The sequence below is a fragment of the Accipiter gentilis genome, chromosome 32, assembly GCF_929443795.1.
Source record: "Accipiter gentilis chromosome 32, bAccGen1.1, whole genome shotgun sequence".
Lineage (NCBI taxonomy): Eukaryota > Metazoa > Chordata > Aves > Accipitriformes > Accipitridae > Astur > Astur gentilis.
In genome coordinates this window covers 19,123,664-19,136,774 of record NC_064911.1, presented here as the reverse complement: position 1 = coordinate 19,136,774, position 13,111 = coordinate 19,123,664, and the positions used below count along the sequence as shown (strand labels likewise).

The window sequence follows — 13,111 nt, the reverse complement described above, 5'->3', positions numbered from 1 at the left end:
GAAGCTGTTTTTTTTTTAAGCTGGCTTCAATATACCTAACAGCTGAATACACTTTCTGTTAGGCCGGTTGATGGGTGCCGTATATCATTGGATATAGTCTCCTACATGCTCCGTGTTTGAAATAACAGAGAATTCCAAGGATTATGACCTTTTCTTCTTATATTTTGTCTTTGAAATATGGGGTGGGATTCCAGGTCCTCTGAAGTAATCGGAAAGCCATCTTTTGACACAAAGAGGTTTCTGGATCAGCCTGCTTCTCCTAGAGCCATGCAAATAACCTTTCTTTTACTCACCTGCTTGTTCCAGCTACTGTTCAGCTTTGGGGACAAATTTCAGCTCACTCTTTATGTTCTGAATCTCTGACAAGTTGACAGCAGGACCTGGGAGTTTCTTAGCTCCTGGGAGATGTTTCTTGTCTCTCTCCTCCTCTGTCGAAGCAGGAACACTCTGCACAAAAGGATACCAGTGACCTTACTGCCGCAACAGCAATCTCTCGAGCATGAGCGTAGTTCAGTTATTTGAGAAACAGGAAAGGATGTTTTCATACTAAATGCAATCTCAATGGAAATTGAGGGGAAGTGGGGCAGGAGGACAGGAAGACATAGGTTATTCTGCTGGTTGTTGTCTAAAAGGTTTTCAAAACATTCTGAAAAAAAAAATATTAGAAGGTGCTCAGTGCAGAGAAACGTGGATCTTTTGGTAAATGAGTAAGAATTTACAGCGTCAGACAATTAGCAGAAAATTAACTGAGAGGAGCATTAAAGGCAACTCCCAGGTCCTTCATATTTTAGGGAAAAAAGCAGACGAACCATTTTTTGTCATCTAATTTCTTTCAGAGTTTCATAGTTGCCGGCCAGTTGGGGAGGAAAACCATCATGCGCTTCTGCAGCTCTGGAGAAGAGCTATGATAGTAGGTTACGGACCCTAAAAGCTCCACCCAGACTCAGCTTGAGTTGATGTTTAATTTTTCTTAACCTCATTTGCAAGACCAGAAGGGGTTTTGTCATTCTGGGCTTGAATTAGGGTATTGTCTGACAGCTATTTTGCTGACACTGTAAAAATACAGGCTAAATAATAGCACTTACACAATAGTGAGCAGCTCGGCTAATTTCCCAATGGACCACAGTATTTCAGCCCTTGGTACTGCCTCGGCTGTGCTATTGCTCCTAGGTGATGTAGAGCATGTATTGTAGACAATTTCTATTCTAGACTGAGCAATGTTTTGAAGGAGTAGTTTTCCAGTGGGGAGTTTAAGGTTGTTCCAGCCTGTTCTATATTTTATAAAGCTGGCATACAGGGGGAATCATGGAGGTTTAGAGGTGAATCAATATTTTACTGCAAATAATTTCACAAGGAAATTTTTGTTTGTTTGTTTGTTTTGATCACGTTGTGAATGTCCTCTTGGAATGGGCTTTTTGGAGTTAATTCAGTATTTAGATTTATTAGCCACCCTTTTTGGAAAGGTGTCTCGACTGTGAACAGTCAATTCTTAATATTTGACTTCATTTTTAAAATTCCAAAGTTACCTGTCAGATACTATTGGCCAGTAAACCTCTCTTTTTTCTGTTGACTAATGCACTACCTGCTAATCAGGAAGCAGACTTTTTGCAATGTCAAGTAGCAAATAAACAAGGAATTTTAGAAAACTGAAATTTTTTTCCTATCTGATCTTTAAGAGCTTTCTAAAGATCACAATGCAGAAGAAAACTGAAGCAGCAATTATACTGCTTGGCTTAGTAAATTGGTATTATCTTTTCTCACTTTTTAGCTAAAACATTATTAGTTAATACAAGATACTACTCATTAATAACATTGCACTAGTGTTTCTGCCTGATCACTTAAAATCGCAGCCAGTAATCCAGCCCCAGCTACTATACATACTGTCTAATAGCTAGCTGAATGATCTAACATCCTGAAACGGTAGCAAAGCACAGCAGGAGAGTAAGTAAATTGATACAGAGGTTTTCCAGGGGGGTGGGATGCACAAAATTGTATCAGTAGTCAAAGATGCCATGAGCTTGTATTGTTTCCTTTGATAGTTTTCTTGCACAGCTCGCTAATCTGAATAATCAAGAAAAACTAGCGTTCCCCCAACCCCTTAGTTCTTATAGTGCATAGCAGATACTATGTTAAAAATACCAGTTCAAGTCATCTACAATACCATTCCTTTCGTAGTACGAATGGTGCAAACTTTGACCCTGTTTTGGGGACTTTGCACTCCATAAACTGATGTTAGCTTTCCCTTCTAATCTCAAGTGTGTGCTATTTATGACCGCACCCCTCCCTACATCACCCACTCCGTGCGCAATGCACGGCTGAGATCAGACCTTGGCTTTCAGTTTTATCGAAGGAAGCCTGAAGAGTGACTTAGATATACGACAAGAGTTAACAAATACATGCATGGAAAAGCTCTGACCGAAGAGTTATTTTCTGAAATTACCACCCCCCATTTCTTTTCGTGTTAACATGTCCACTCCGCTGACCTTCAAAAATACGCGTTCCCATCTGGCTCCACCATGCCTTTGAGTAAGACCCATATTTCCCTCATCTCCTTTGCCAAGATTTTAAAATATAGTGAAAAATGCTAAGTGCTGTCAGCAAAAGTTGTATTTGTCCAAAGCTGCTCTGAAGAATCACAAGCTGTATTGCAAGAATTAACGAGATGAGAAAACTGACAAGTCCACTGGTAGCGTTTTTATTCTATTCCTATTACAAGATCTGTTTCTGTAGTCTGTACTCCCATTGGTTTGCTTGCACATTGGCTATAAAACTGGAGCCAAGAACCTTCATTCCGTAATGTCTGTCTCATATATTGTATTCACGTAACTGAGAAGCAAAGCAATATTCGATTACCCAACCAAATCTAATTATCAGCACTAGTCATTTATTTTATTTCTCAAACACTACCAGAATTCACACATGCTATATTAGTTTCTGCTTAATAACATGCATTCCTTCATCAGTTTAATTACTGCGGAGAGAATATGCTTTGATTTCTTTCCAGGGGAGAAAGCCACAATATGTGTTCAAGGTCACTTCCTACGTTTGGTTTTGGTTTTTTTTAAAATCTTCTTAAGAAGAGTTAAGTGAGGCTGGGTTTGATTTCTTCAGGAAAGTTCTCTGTAAACAGAGCACTATTTCTAGCAAATATGTCAGAATTCAGGGGAAAAAAAAAAAAATCTGTCTGATTTAGGCAGAAAAGGAAGAATTAGCTCTTGCACAACTAAACCTGACCATTTTAAGTGCCTCTACCAGGTCAGAAGGAGCTGACGATTTGTCCAAAACTGATCTGGCTCCTTCTCGTTTGGGGCTGAATCACCAGCAGTGCCACTGCATGCCTTTTCCTCTACTGTTGGTTTTAGCTCTTATTTATTATAAAAGTTCATGCTAAATAAGATGCTAAATATCATTCAGAAATACGGTATCTGGTTTTAATCATAGCGTTTGTGATCAGTGTTGGTTAAGGTATAAATTGGATTTTATATTCAAAACTCAGTGTTAAATACTCCCTGTAAAATATAAGCACAAAACCACAGAATTCAATCTGAAATGGAGTATTTTCACCCCTTTGCAGGTGAACGGGTTCACAATTTCTGTTTTTAATTTGCAAGTGTCTTCACACTCAATTTTTCCTTGTTGATAAATATTCCAAAAAGTGTCAGGTTTGAAAACCTGTTCCAATATTGTTAAGCTGTAACAAGAAATCACACCATGGGGGCAGCAGGTAGTAGCATATTCTTCCAAAGCCTTGCTATAACTTTTCCTGCTGTATCGCATCAACTCCCATCTAGATAAATCCGCTGGTGAAATCCTGGCTTTCTTTCCTGACAGCAGATATCATCCTGCTGTTGAAGCAGAGCTACGCACCTTTGAAACAATTTAAATTCCTGTAGGTGCCTTGGCATCAAACCCAGAACTACGTATATATGAAGCGTTTAGTTGGTGGCCATTTATTTCCATGAATGATCAGCTGAGGTACCCAAGATTGGCGTGCAGTGCTGTAAGACTGATTAAAAGGCTTTCTTCCTTCAATGGCAGGGATTCTCCTGGGGGAAAAAATCACACCCCCTCCCCCTTTTTTTCTTACCTCCTCCACTTCTTCAGGTGTAAGTTCTTTTCTTTTATGAGGGTGGCCTGCACCAGGTCGAAATGCTCCCATTGGGATGTTAATATTAGCCTGTGAGAAGGAAATTATGATGCATATAATAGCGACTGATAAACAAACACACAGCGGGTAAATGGCAAAACTCAAAAGGGGTGGGACACGTGTACAGACTTTATCGTGGTTTCCGAGCACTTATGCCTTCCATGTATGCATCATCACAGCACTCCCGTGGGAAAGAGAAGTGCTTTCATCTCCATTTTACAGATGGAAAGGAAAAACCCAAAGCTGCTAGAAAGCTTTTGCAGTTCTGCATATTACTCTAACGCTCCCTGATTTCATTGGACTTTGAACAAATGAGTACTGGACACCAAAGTGTCTTTAGGCACCTGGGTCCGCTTCAGTTTGGTCAAGGTCAAACAGAAAGTGAGTGCCAGAATCAGCATTTAAGCGTAAATCACCCCAAATCCTACAATAACACCCAAACCACCGGACCACTCTCCTTCCCCCAGTCACACCAGTTCTCACCTCGTTTAATCACAGGTGGTAAGGAAGGAAAGCCCACCCTGAGCCAGCTTAAGCCGCGAGTGTTTAAAATGCGATTTTACCGGCAAAATTTACCCACGGGCGCTACAAACTGCAAATGTGACGCCTTAGGGCTAGAAATACGCCCCTTGGTTGCGAAGAGGATCTGTGGGAAAAGGCTTTTTGACCTTTTCCAGCCCCTGCTGGGTTTTGCCCGGCCACCCCAGCCCAGTCTGCAGCTGGGGCTCGCGGGTCGGACCAGGCTGCGCCGGCTCCAACGCCGGACAGACTGCTAGCCCCCGGCTTTAGCAAACTCCCTCCGGAATGATACCTGCACGGCTGCATCAATCTGATTTTTTTACCTGCGGCAGAAAGCCAGTAGCCATAACATAAATGGGGCTGGTAATAGATACCTTAAAGGTAAAGATTTTTGAGAGAAGAATGGCAGAAAACATTGCTCAGGAAAGAGGAGCTAAAATGCATCTATTTCCCGATGTGACCCAGCCTGGATTACTTTTAAAGTCAAATAGCGTGATCAACTAAATGCACAATTTATACCTATTCTTATCTCGTGATCTCAGAAGAGAAGCTGCTCCTAGGAAATGTCATCAAAATATCATGACTCCCACTGGTAAAACCAGGGGGTGAATCGGTAATGTGATGCAGCGGAAGCAGAGAACCTTCCAACAGCGCCCTGTGTTATCGCAGTTTACCATCTGACTGATTTGCATTAAATGCAGATGAATAATCCCACCCTTCTGCTCAAATCGTGGCCTTGCAGATCGTGGCCCGGGTTGGGCAGCCGCAGGAAAACAGCCCGCTGTCTTCAGCAACAGCAACTGTTCTGGCAGCTGTAATCAAATGTCGAGCAAATTAAGAATCCATTTGCCAAGAAACAAGCACCTCTCCCTGTATTGTATTCATCTGTTTCCCGTTATTTTATTTATGCAAAGTGATGCTGCCATTTCAGTGGGGCTGGCAGACGTCTGTAGGGCCAGGTAGTTTAGAGGCAACTGGGTATTCATTTCATACAGCTTTTTCACCGAGCATTAGTTTAGATATTGTGAAACCTTTCATCTGCACTTCCTAAGTTCCCAGGAGATAGGGCATTTTCAGTACTTAACCCATTATTCCATTCACGGGTGGAAAAAAACCAGCTTTGCTATTTTTAATTTTAAGCATCTCCCCCGCCAGGCTCTGGTACCTCCAGGCAGCTTGGGTTTTTGGAACACGAAACTTCTCTGCTCTTCACAGCTAGCGTGGTCATACGAGTTTGCCGAGCTGAAGCATTAGGAGATATCTCCGCTCTCGGTGTGGATTTTGGACTCCGGCATTTCTTCCCCTCGGGGTCGGTACGAGCCGAAGCCACCCAGGACGGCCCACGGCACGGCGGTTCGGATACCTGGCCCCCACATCTCCTACTGGGATTGACAGACCACCTGGGACCGAAAATGGCTCGGGAAACAAAAACGGACCACCAAGTGCCAGGCTGCCAATGAAACCAAACAAACCGCTCTTTGGTCCGCTTCAGCATTTTCACAGGAATCCGTGTCCCATGAAAGCGGTCTGAACTATTGTATCTGGAAGAAGCGCGTTCACGTCAGAGTTTGGACAAGCCGTGCGCAGAGATGAAATATTGACTTGGTAAAACGAGCAGCCTTTAAGACGTGATTTAACACTGTCTGCATGCGATAACACATACTATAAATTAAAATATTTCTAGTATGAAATGAAAGTATGATTCCTGAGCAATTCCTGACCAGAGCCCTGAGCTGCAAATCTCCCTCTTAATCCGACGCCGGTCCCCTCCCATGGATTAGCAGCTGTACAAGGGGTGAAGAGTGGACCACATTCTGTACGCCAGTGTGGCTCTGCAAGGACCGTGCTGTGCTGCGATCAGCACAAGTTTGCAATTTTGTTTTTAAGCTACGTTTCGAGGCTCCTGTCACCTGCCTGCTGGGATGGAGGTACAAGCCTCGGTGGTCTCTTCCTCGCCTGCTGCCCATCCACTAAAATGCTAAACAGGAAATTTTTTGCTCCAAAGTCCTGAAATCCTGAATTATAATTGCTTTAGACAGACTTTCTAGGTGTGATTATTATTTTTAATCATACTAATTATCAAAACCTTTGGGGGTTTGCATCTTCCTTTGTTCTTGGAAAGTGCCTACCATATTTGGGATGTCATTCAGTTTTATTAATGAGTCGGTATGCGTACTGATGTACTCTGCTAAGGTCTTCCTGAACGGACCAAAGGAAAAATATCCGTAAGGATGACACACAACAGATATCATTGGTTTGAATTGATTAAACTGGTATTTAGAGATTTGTTTGTGTTCTTCTTTCTGTTTAATAGAGACAGGGTATCCAGAGTAGGATACAACTCATGGAGCCGTGCATGAGTTGAGGACTGTTATGGATAAATTCTTCACGGCACCACAGCCATTCCTAGCTGTCCAGAAGGATTAATGAATAGGCTGGAAAGCCGCTTCAGTATAAACATATTCAATTTAAAAAAATAATAAAGGAACTACAGAGAAAACTGAATGTGATTCAGAAAAAAAAATAGGAAACCCCTCACCCTTACCTCTGGGGAAAGCCAAGAGTGGCGTTTGTAGGTAGAATAATTTTCAGCCAGAGCAGTACGCAGCCTATTCCACACCGAGAGGGGGAAGCCAGCAACGAACGTTACCGGGAATTAACAGTACTTTGGTCCTCTATCACCCCAAACTGCTCTTGGGAACCAGTTGCTACCTTTACCTCTCCCACATCTGTATTTTGTGGCTGTTGGCAAGTGAAGATTTTAGCGTACATCTTGTATGGTCAGAAAGAAGCCACTTCTGCCATGAAGTATCATGAAATACTTCAGTAGGTATAGTGTCATTACATTTCTACCGCTGCAGCATGATGTATATTCTCCAGGGGATGTCGGTCCTACTGTAACAGCCCATAACAGCAAAGGATCATAATATATGAATCACAATGTATAAAAGTAATGTGATGTTTTGAGTCATGGTTCTTAGAGTGCTCAGAGTGTAGTAGGCATCCATTCAAGTGCAAGTCTCCCTGCTGGAGCAACCTTTGACACAATGTTTAATAGATTTATTTTTTTAAATTTGTGCTGTAATATCTCTCATGATTCAAATTACCTTTGCAAAAATTAAAGTTTCTTAAAATATTAAACTTAATGCAGTTTTAAAATGGACAAACTAGAACCATTTTTTTTACATTTACAAGTTGGAAAGTCATCAAAATAAAAAGGAGGCTATAACCACTTCTTTACTTCAAGGCAAAAAGCAAACCAACGTCATTCCTTAAAAATGTTTGTATGTGCCTATGGAGTTTAAATGTAAAATGTAAATACTTTTAAGCTATAAATTATCATTTCTCATTATCATTTTTTCATTAATCATACAAACATTCCCATAGTCACTGTAAAAGAGGGATGAAAATTTGAACTGAGTGAGATCAATGGCAAACTTCTGCTAGTTTCAACTGAATTAGAGTACAGTAGTTTGTATGCCTGTTCCAGTAGGGTTGATGATGATAAAGTGAATTAGCATTTTTACAGTGCCTTGCAACTTTAGTATGCTGTCTAGCCACTGGGTAATTAATCTTCTTGATACTCCAATCCATTGAGTTAGTATTATCTTGAGGAAACAGAAGACAGATCGGACTTTAGAAATTCCATTTTGTGTTTCTTACGTAATTTCAAGGGAACCTGAACTTGTGGTAAAACTTCATTGCAAGTGCATTTTACAAAATGCATGGAAATTCTGTAAAATTCTGCAGTGCGGGAGGTATTTTGGCCTTTTGACAAGAATCAATAATAGCGTGAGCTAAATACATTCTTCATGACGCTGCTTCATGAGGACGTTGGGATAATTGTCCAGCTGTCTCTTTTACAAGTGTGTAACAACCAACTTCATCCTTATGAGCATATGCCATTTGAGGAGGTATGTGACACACGAGAATTTTTAAAATGAAAACACCAACATCCCTCTCATTTTACTTTGGCTTTTAAATAAAATGCTGCTTAAACAAATACTGGAAGTTGTGGGGTTTTTTTCCTAAAGGAGTGCAGACATGAAAATCTTCAATACTTATGCCATCTTTTTAGCCTGGAATTCTTCCAGCATTATATTAACTCTGTGGAAAATCTAATAGTTGCAAGAGTTAGTTTGACTCATAACGCTGATCAGTTATGCAGATCTATCACCATGTTTTGCTTAGCTGATCCACCAACAGACATAACCTAACACTGGAAAGACCATGCAAGCAAGCAATCAACCAACCTATCTGATCCAGTTTTTTATCAGCTCAGATCATAAGATGATCTTCAGGTCAAACTTTTTCAGTGCTTTCATATCTACCAAGCTTTTCGCTCTAAAAGAATAAACCCCAGTTAGCACTTCTATGGTGTTTTATATGAGCAAAATGCAGTTTGCCAAGCAGTGGAGGTTGAGATTTATTATTTTATTATATTAGAAACATAAATACTGTCTCTTACCTGAATGGCTTTGACATGTGACGCTGGCTGTTTTGACATTTTTAAGACAGAGGCTTATCCCTGCAAGCAAAACGGGAAAGTGTTACAGGCTCTGACATTCTGATAGCTCAGGGAGATAAGCTAGAACTTAACCCGCGCTGCCTCTTGACAGGCATCCATTTCATCTGCCCAGCTCCTGTTTCCATCTCAGTTTCAGAGTTGCTTAGTTATTCCTTCTGAGTATCATAAGCAGACAGAACACCTGAGCTCCTCCAATTAATCTTTCATTGCCACAAATGGAGCTATCTCTTTCACATTAAAAACAATAATGAGTAGAGATAAGGAATCTCTCAAACCTTAACGGCGTTGTATAATGAGTAAGAATTCAGGGAAGCATTTGAGGATAAACAATGTATGATTATCTCTGTCACAGTATGTACGCGGGATTTATTAAAATTCTCAGTTTAAACCTTCTTTCAAATAAAGCATAACTTGCCATAAAACATTGATAAATGCAGACAAAAGCATCTTCTGAATCACAAATCCTTGCAAATCTTTAATGCCTATAGACTGAAAATGATCAAGATGGTCAAACTCTAACGTTCTTTCTGACAATTGCTAGGGCACAAAGTAGCCTCTCTTTGAAGGTGTAGACATATAGATTCATCAGTTTTCTTTAGCAGTAAGACTAAAAGGAAGAGTTTTCCATATAATTTTATGCAGGTGGAGAAATATGGACTGACATAGTATCAATATACAGTAACAAAGGGAAATACACCCAAGTCGAAAGATTCTACAATGGTTGAAAAAAAGAGCCAGAAATTTTATTATCAGATTAATTGAAACATCATGTCAGCCTTTTATTCTTTCACTGAGAATTATGATTTTAACTGGACTAGACCTTCATCAGAGTCTGGTCGTTTAACCATTATAATACAAAATAAGAGTAACACTAAAAGGTGAGAAATGAGTTCAGCAGAGAACTCATTGATCACAACCAAACTACAGCATATTTTTGCTACTATATTTAACCTGAGACGGGAAGGAAAATGTTGAGAAAAGTAATAAATGACATAGGAGAGAATAGTAGAAATATACTGAGAAATCAAAAGTGGGTCCAAGCCTCTGGTACTCCAAAGAGTATAACTGCCACGTGGAGGCGGTACCAAAGTAAAGAATAGATGAGTTGTAGGTTGGTTTCAGCCTGGAATATCAGCCTGAAATTGTATCGCTGGAGCCGCCTGGAAGACTTGCTCTTGCATATCCTCACATCGGCTTTAAATCTGTGTATAATGCTGAGCAGAACTTAAAGTAAAAACGACGCGCCATTAGAGGTCTCCCTCTGATCGCATGCTCAGCTGTAAAGAGTGCTGTCCAACCCAACACAGCGCTGAGTCGGAGGACGTCATCTTCATAGGTTGCTTCAGGTTTAAACTGCTTCCACTAAATTAATAAATCAGAAAAAAATCCCGCTGTGCAAAATAAAATCAGCGTGCCTCCAGTGAGTTTTATATTGTTGTTTTACATTTACATTTACAATCTTAAAATCAGAGGTAGTTTTAAAAACTTTAGAACTCACTTTTGGGGATGAAATCTTGCCCACTGAAGTTCGTGACAAAATTTGCACAGATTTCAAAATGCCAAAAGGATTTTCTGCACTCCCTCTCTTCCCTTTTTGAAAATCTTTATTATGCATAGAAATAACTGTGCTGTTAACCAGCGGTTGTATTCCAAACATAAATACAAAACAATTGCCCAGTTTATTGGAAAGATGGGACCCATAATAGGGAAAAGTTTAATTAATTTTTCTTATCATTTTCTCCTCTTTCTAATCAGAATGAAAAATGGAAACAAAAGCACAGGGAATTAACATAAAACATTTTAAACCACCGTGGATCTACTTTCTAAACACTGCCACAAAGAAATTCATGCTAAGATGTACTTCTCCATCTTGGGTGCCTGTGCATTGCAAAAACACCAATACTCATTTCTCGGGCCACCTAGAGCTAAACAGGCAAGGATTTACACTGAATCTCAACTTTAAAACAAGCACAGCAACAGTGAGGTGCTCCGGCTTCACAAGAAGTCTGCGTTCAAAACGACTGCAATCAGACACCGGTTCCTAAAGACGGACGCATGATACAATTGTGCAGGACTGCTTTTGGAGGAGGTGATTTTCCTACCCGTTCATGTTGTCCTCATTACCGCCAGAGAAATCAGGACAACAGCACGCTGCTGAGTAAAAATAGACAATCTTCTCTGGCTCTCTGCCATCCCCTCCCTTCGCTGAGTTCCCCTCCAGAGCAATGCTGACCATCAGCCACGGGAAGATAAACCTTAGATTGCAGATGCATTTATTACTGAAGTGATCAGTTCATTTTTAGAAAACCCTTTGTTCTTTTGCCATGCATCTCAGAGAGAGGGTCAAGAGCGCCGCGCTGATTGTATTAAATTATTTCTGGCGTTCCAATCAGCTCTGCAAACTTGAAAAAATCACTCTTCACCCGCATTTCCATGGCAGGATTTCACATGTATGCAGCCAGAGGAACGCAGACGCACGCAGCCTGTTTTTTGGCCTCCCCGCACCTTACCTTTTACCTTTTATGGGCTGCATGCTGAGCCAAACTTAGCAAGCAGCGGCAATGTTAGTTCCGTTTGGAGCTGGTTTATGCCAGACTTCCCCTGAAAATTCCCTTGCTTCGCAGTGAAAGTACTCATGAAAAGTATTACTTGCGAAATACAGGACTACTGCGGTGAAATAAAACAGCGTTTTGAAAAGAAACTTTGTGAAACAAAGGACCTATCTTCTGTCCCTCTGCTAAAAATAATTTCTGACGGGGCTGCGGCAAGATAATAAGCTGGCTGATTCAATTTGCTTTAAATGCGATGAGAGATCATAATGCCACCGTTTGTACCCCGCACAAGAGATGCACAGTAGCGCACAGACGACAGCAAGAGCCCTCCCCTCGCCCCAGCTGGAAGCCGTCCTTTCCCCACCGCGCTCACGGCATCAAGCACAACGGGTATTTTGGACACAGAACTGCAGTGTATTATCTCATTAAAAGGCTTTGACGGGAACTACACTACTGTGAGACCCAGCTCGTACAAAGAATGAAGAGAAACCCCTACTTTGCAGCTTCCAGCCTGTTACGCAAAAACTTACTACACGCTCTAGGCAAACGCAATCGTATTTTCTGTAACGCAGTTGTCTCCGCTACAGTTACCTGTTAAGCTTACGGTGAAAGAACACCTCTCTCACCATCAAACCCCCCGGGTAATATTTCACTAGCCATAAGAAACATATAGAAAACAGCAAGCATGTACCTACGTACTACAGTATTCGAACTAACACACAGTTAACGCTTCTTACCAGGATTTAAGTGACTTTCTGTTTTAAGGCTTTAAAGATCCCCACAGACTATGAAGCAATAACTATAACAACCTGCTCTGAATACGCCGATACACTGCACGAGACATTAAAATAAGCAGAAACCCACAACTATCGTAGTCACCTCGCAGCAGTTATTAAAGAGTTTTCATAAGCGTATTCCGAGTTTTTAATTGACCCCCTCAAGATCAGCCTATTTATTTACTTATATAAGAAAAGCTCCAAACCGTCAAGTGAGTATGTGCACCTCCTTTCGATGCTGAAAGAGGCACCTTCTTCTACCAGCTGAGGTATTGACTGTGATCCTTTTAATGTGTCTGAAATAGCTCCGATGCTTTCAGCCCGGACGGCACTGAGAGCTGCTCCAGGCTGGAGTGGGACTCGGCTGAGAAGCGAAGTGTAAAAGGGAATTCCTGTCATAGCTTCCAGTTGTTCTTCCTAAATATAGAGTTCGATTCACCCTGTAACTCGGTCCCCTGTGACACTTGACCACCATAAAACCAGGGCTCAAGTGTCGAGCGGGAGGTGCTGAAGGAACACACCTTGGGGTCCTTTTCCATCCCTCCCTCTCCCTGTCCTTCGGGGCTTTTCGCAAACGCCCGGCACACGG

General features: G+C 41.3%; 1 protein-coding gene across 2 annotated transcripts in view; it reads right to left on the bottom strand.

The window, feature by feature from the left end:
• SMPX (small muscle protein X-linked) overlaps positions 1-12,864 on the bottom strand; it is a 39,276-nt gene extending 26,412 nt beyond the window's left edge. The window contains exons 1-4 of one of the 2 annotated variants that reach the window (XM_049835266.1): positions 12,749-12,864; positions 9,135-9,194; positions 4,088-4,177; positions 294-447 (exon numbers count right to left, since the gene is read on the bottom strand). In XM_049835266.1, coding sequence (XP_049691223.1) covers positions 307-447; positions 4,088-4,177; positions 9,135-9,173 — 270 coding nt within the window. In that variant the 5' untranslated portion in view covers positions 9,174-9,194; positions 12,749-12,864 and the 3' untranslated portion in view covers positions 294-306. Of the gene's footprint in view, positions 1-293; positions 448-4,087; positions 4,178-9,134; positions 9,195-12,728 lie in introns of both variants that reach the window. The other variant, XM_049835265.1, reaches the window with a different exon arrangement.
• Between the last annotated feature and the right edge of the window lie 247 nt (positions 12,865-13,111).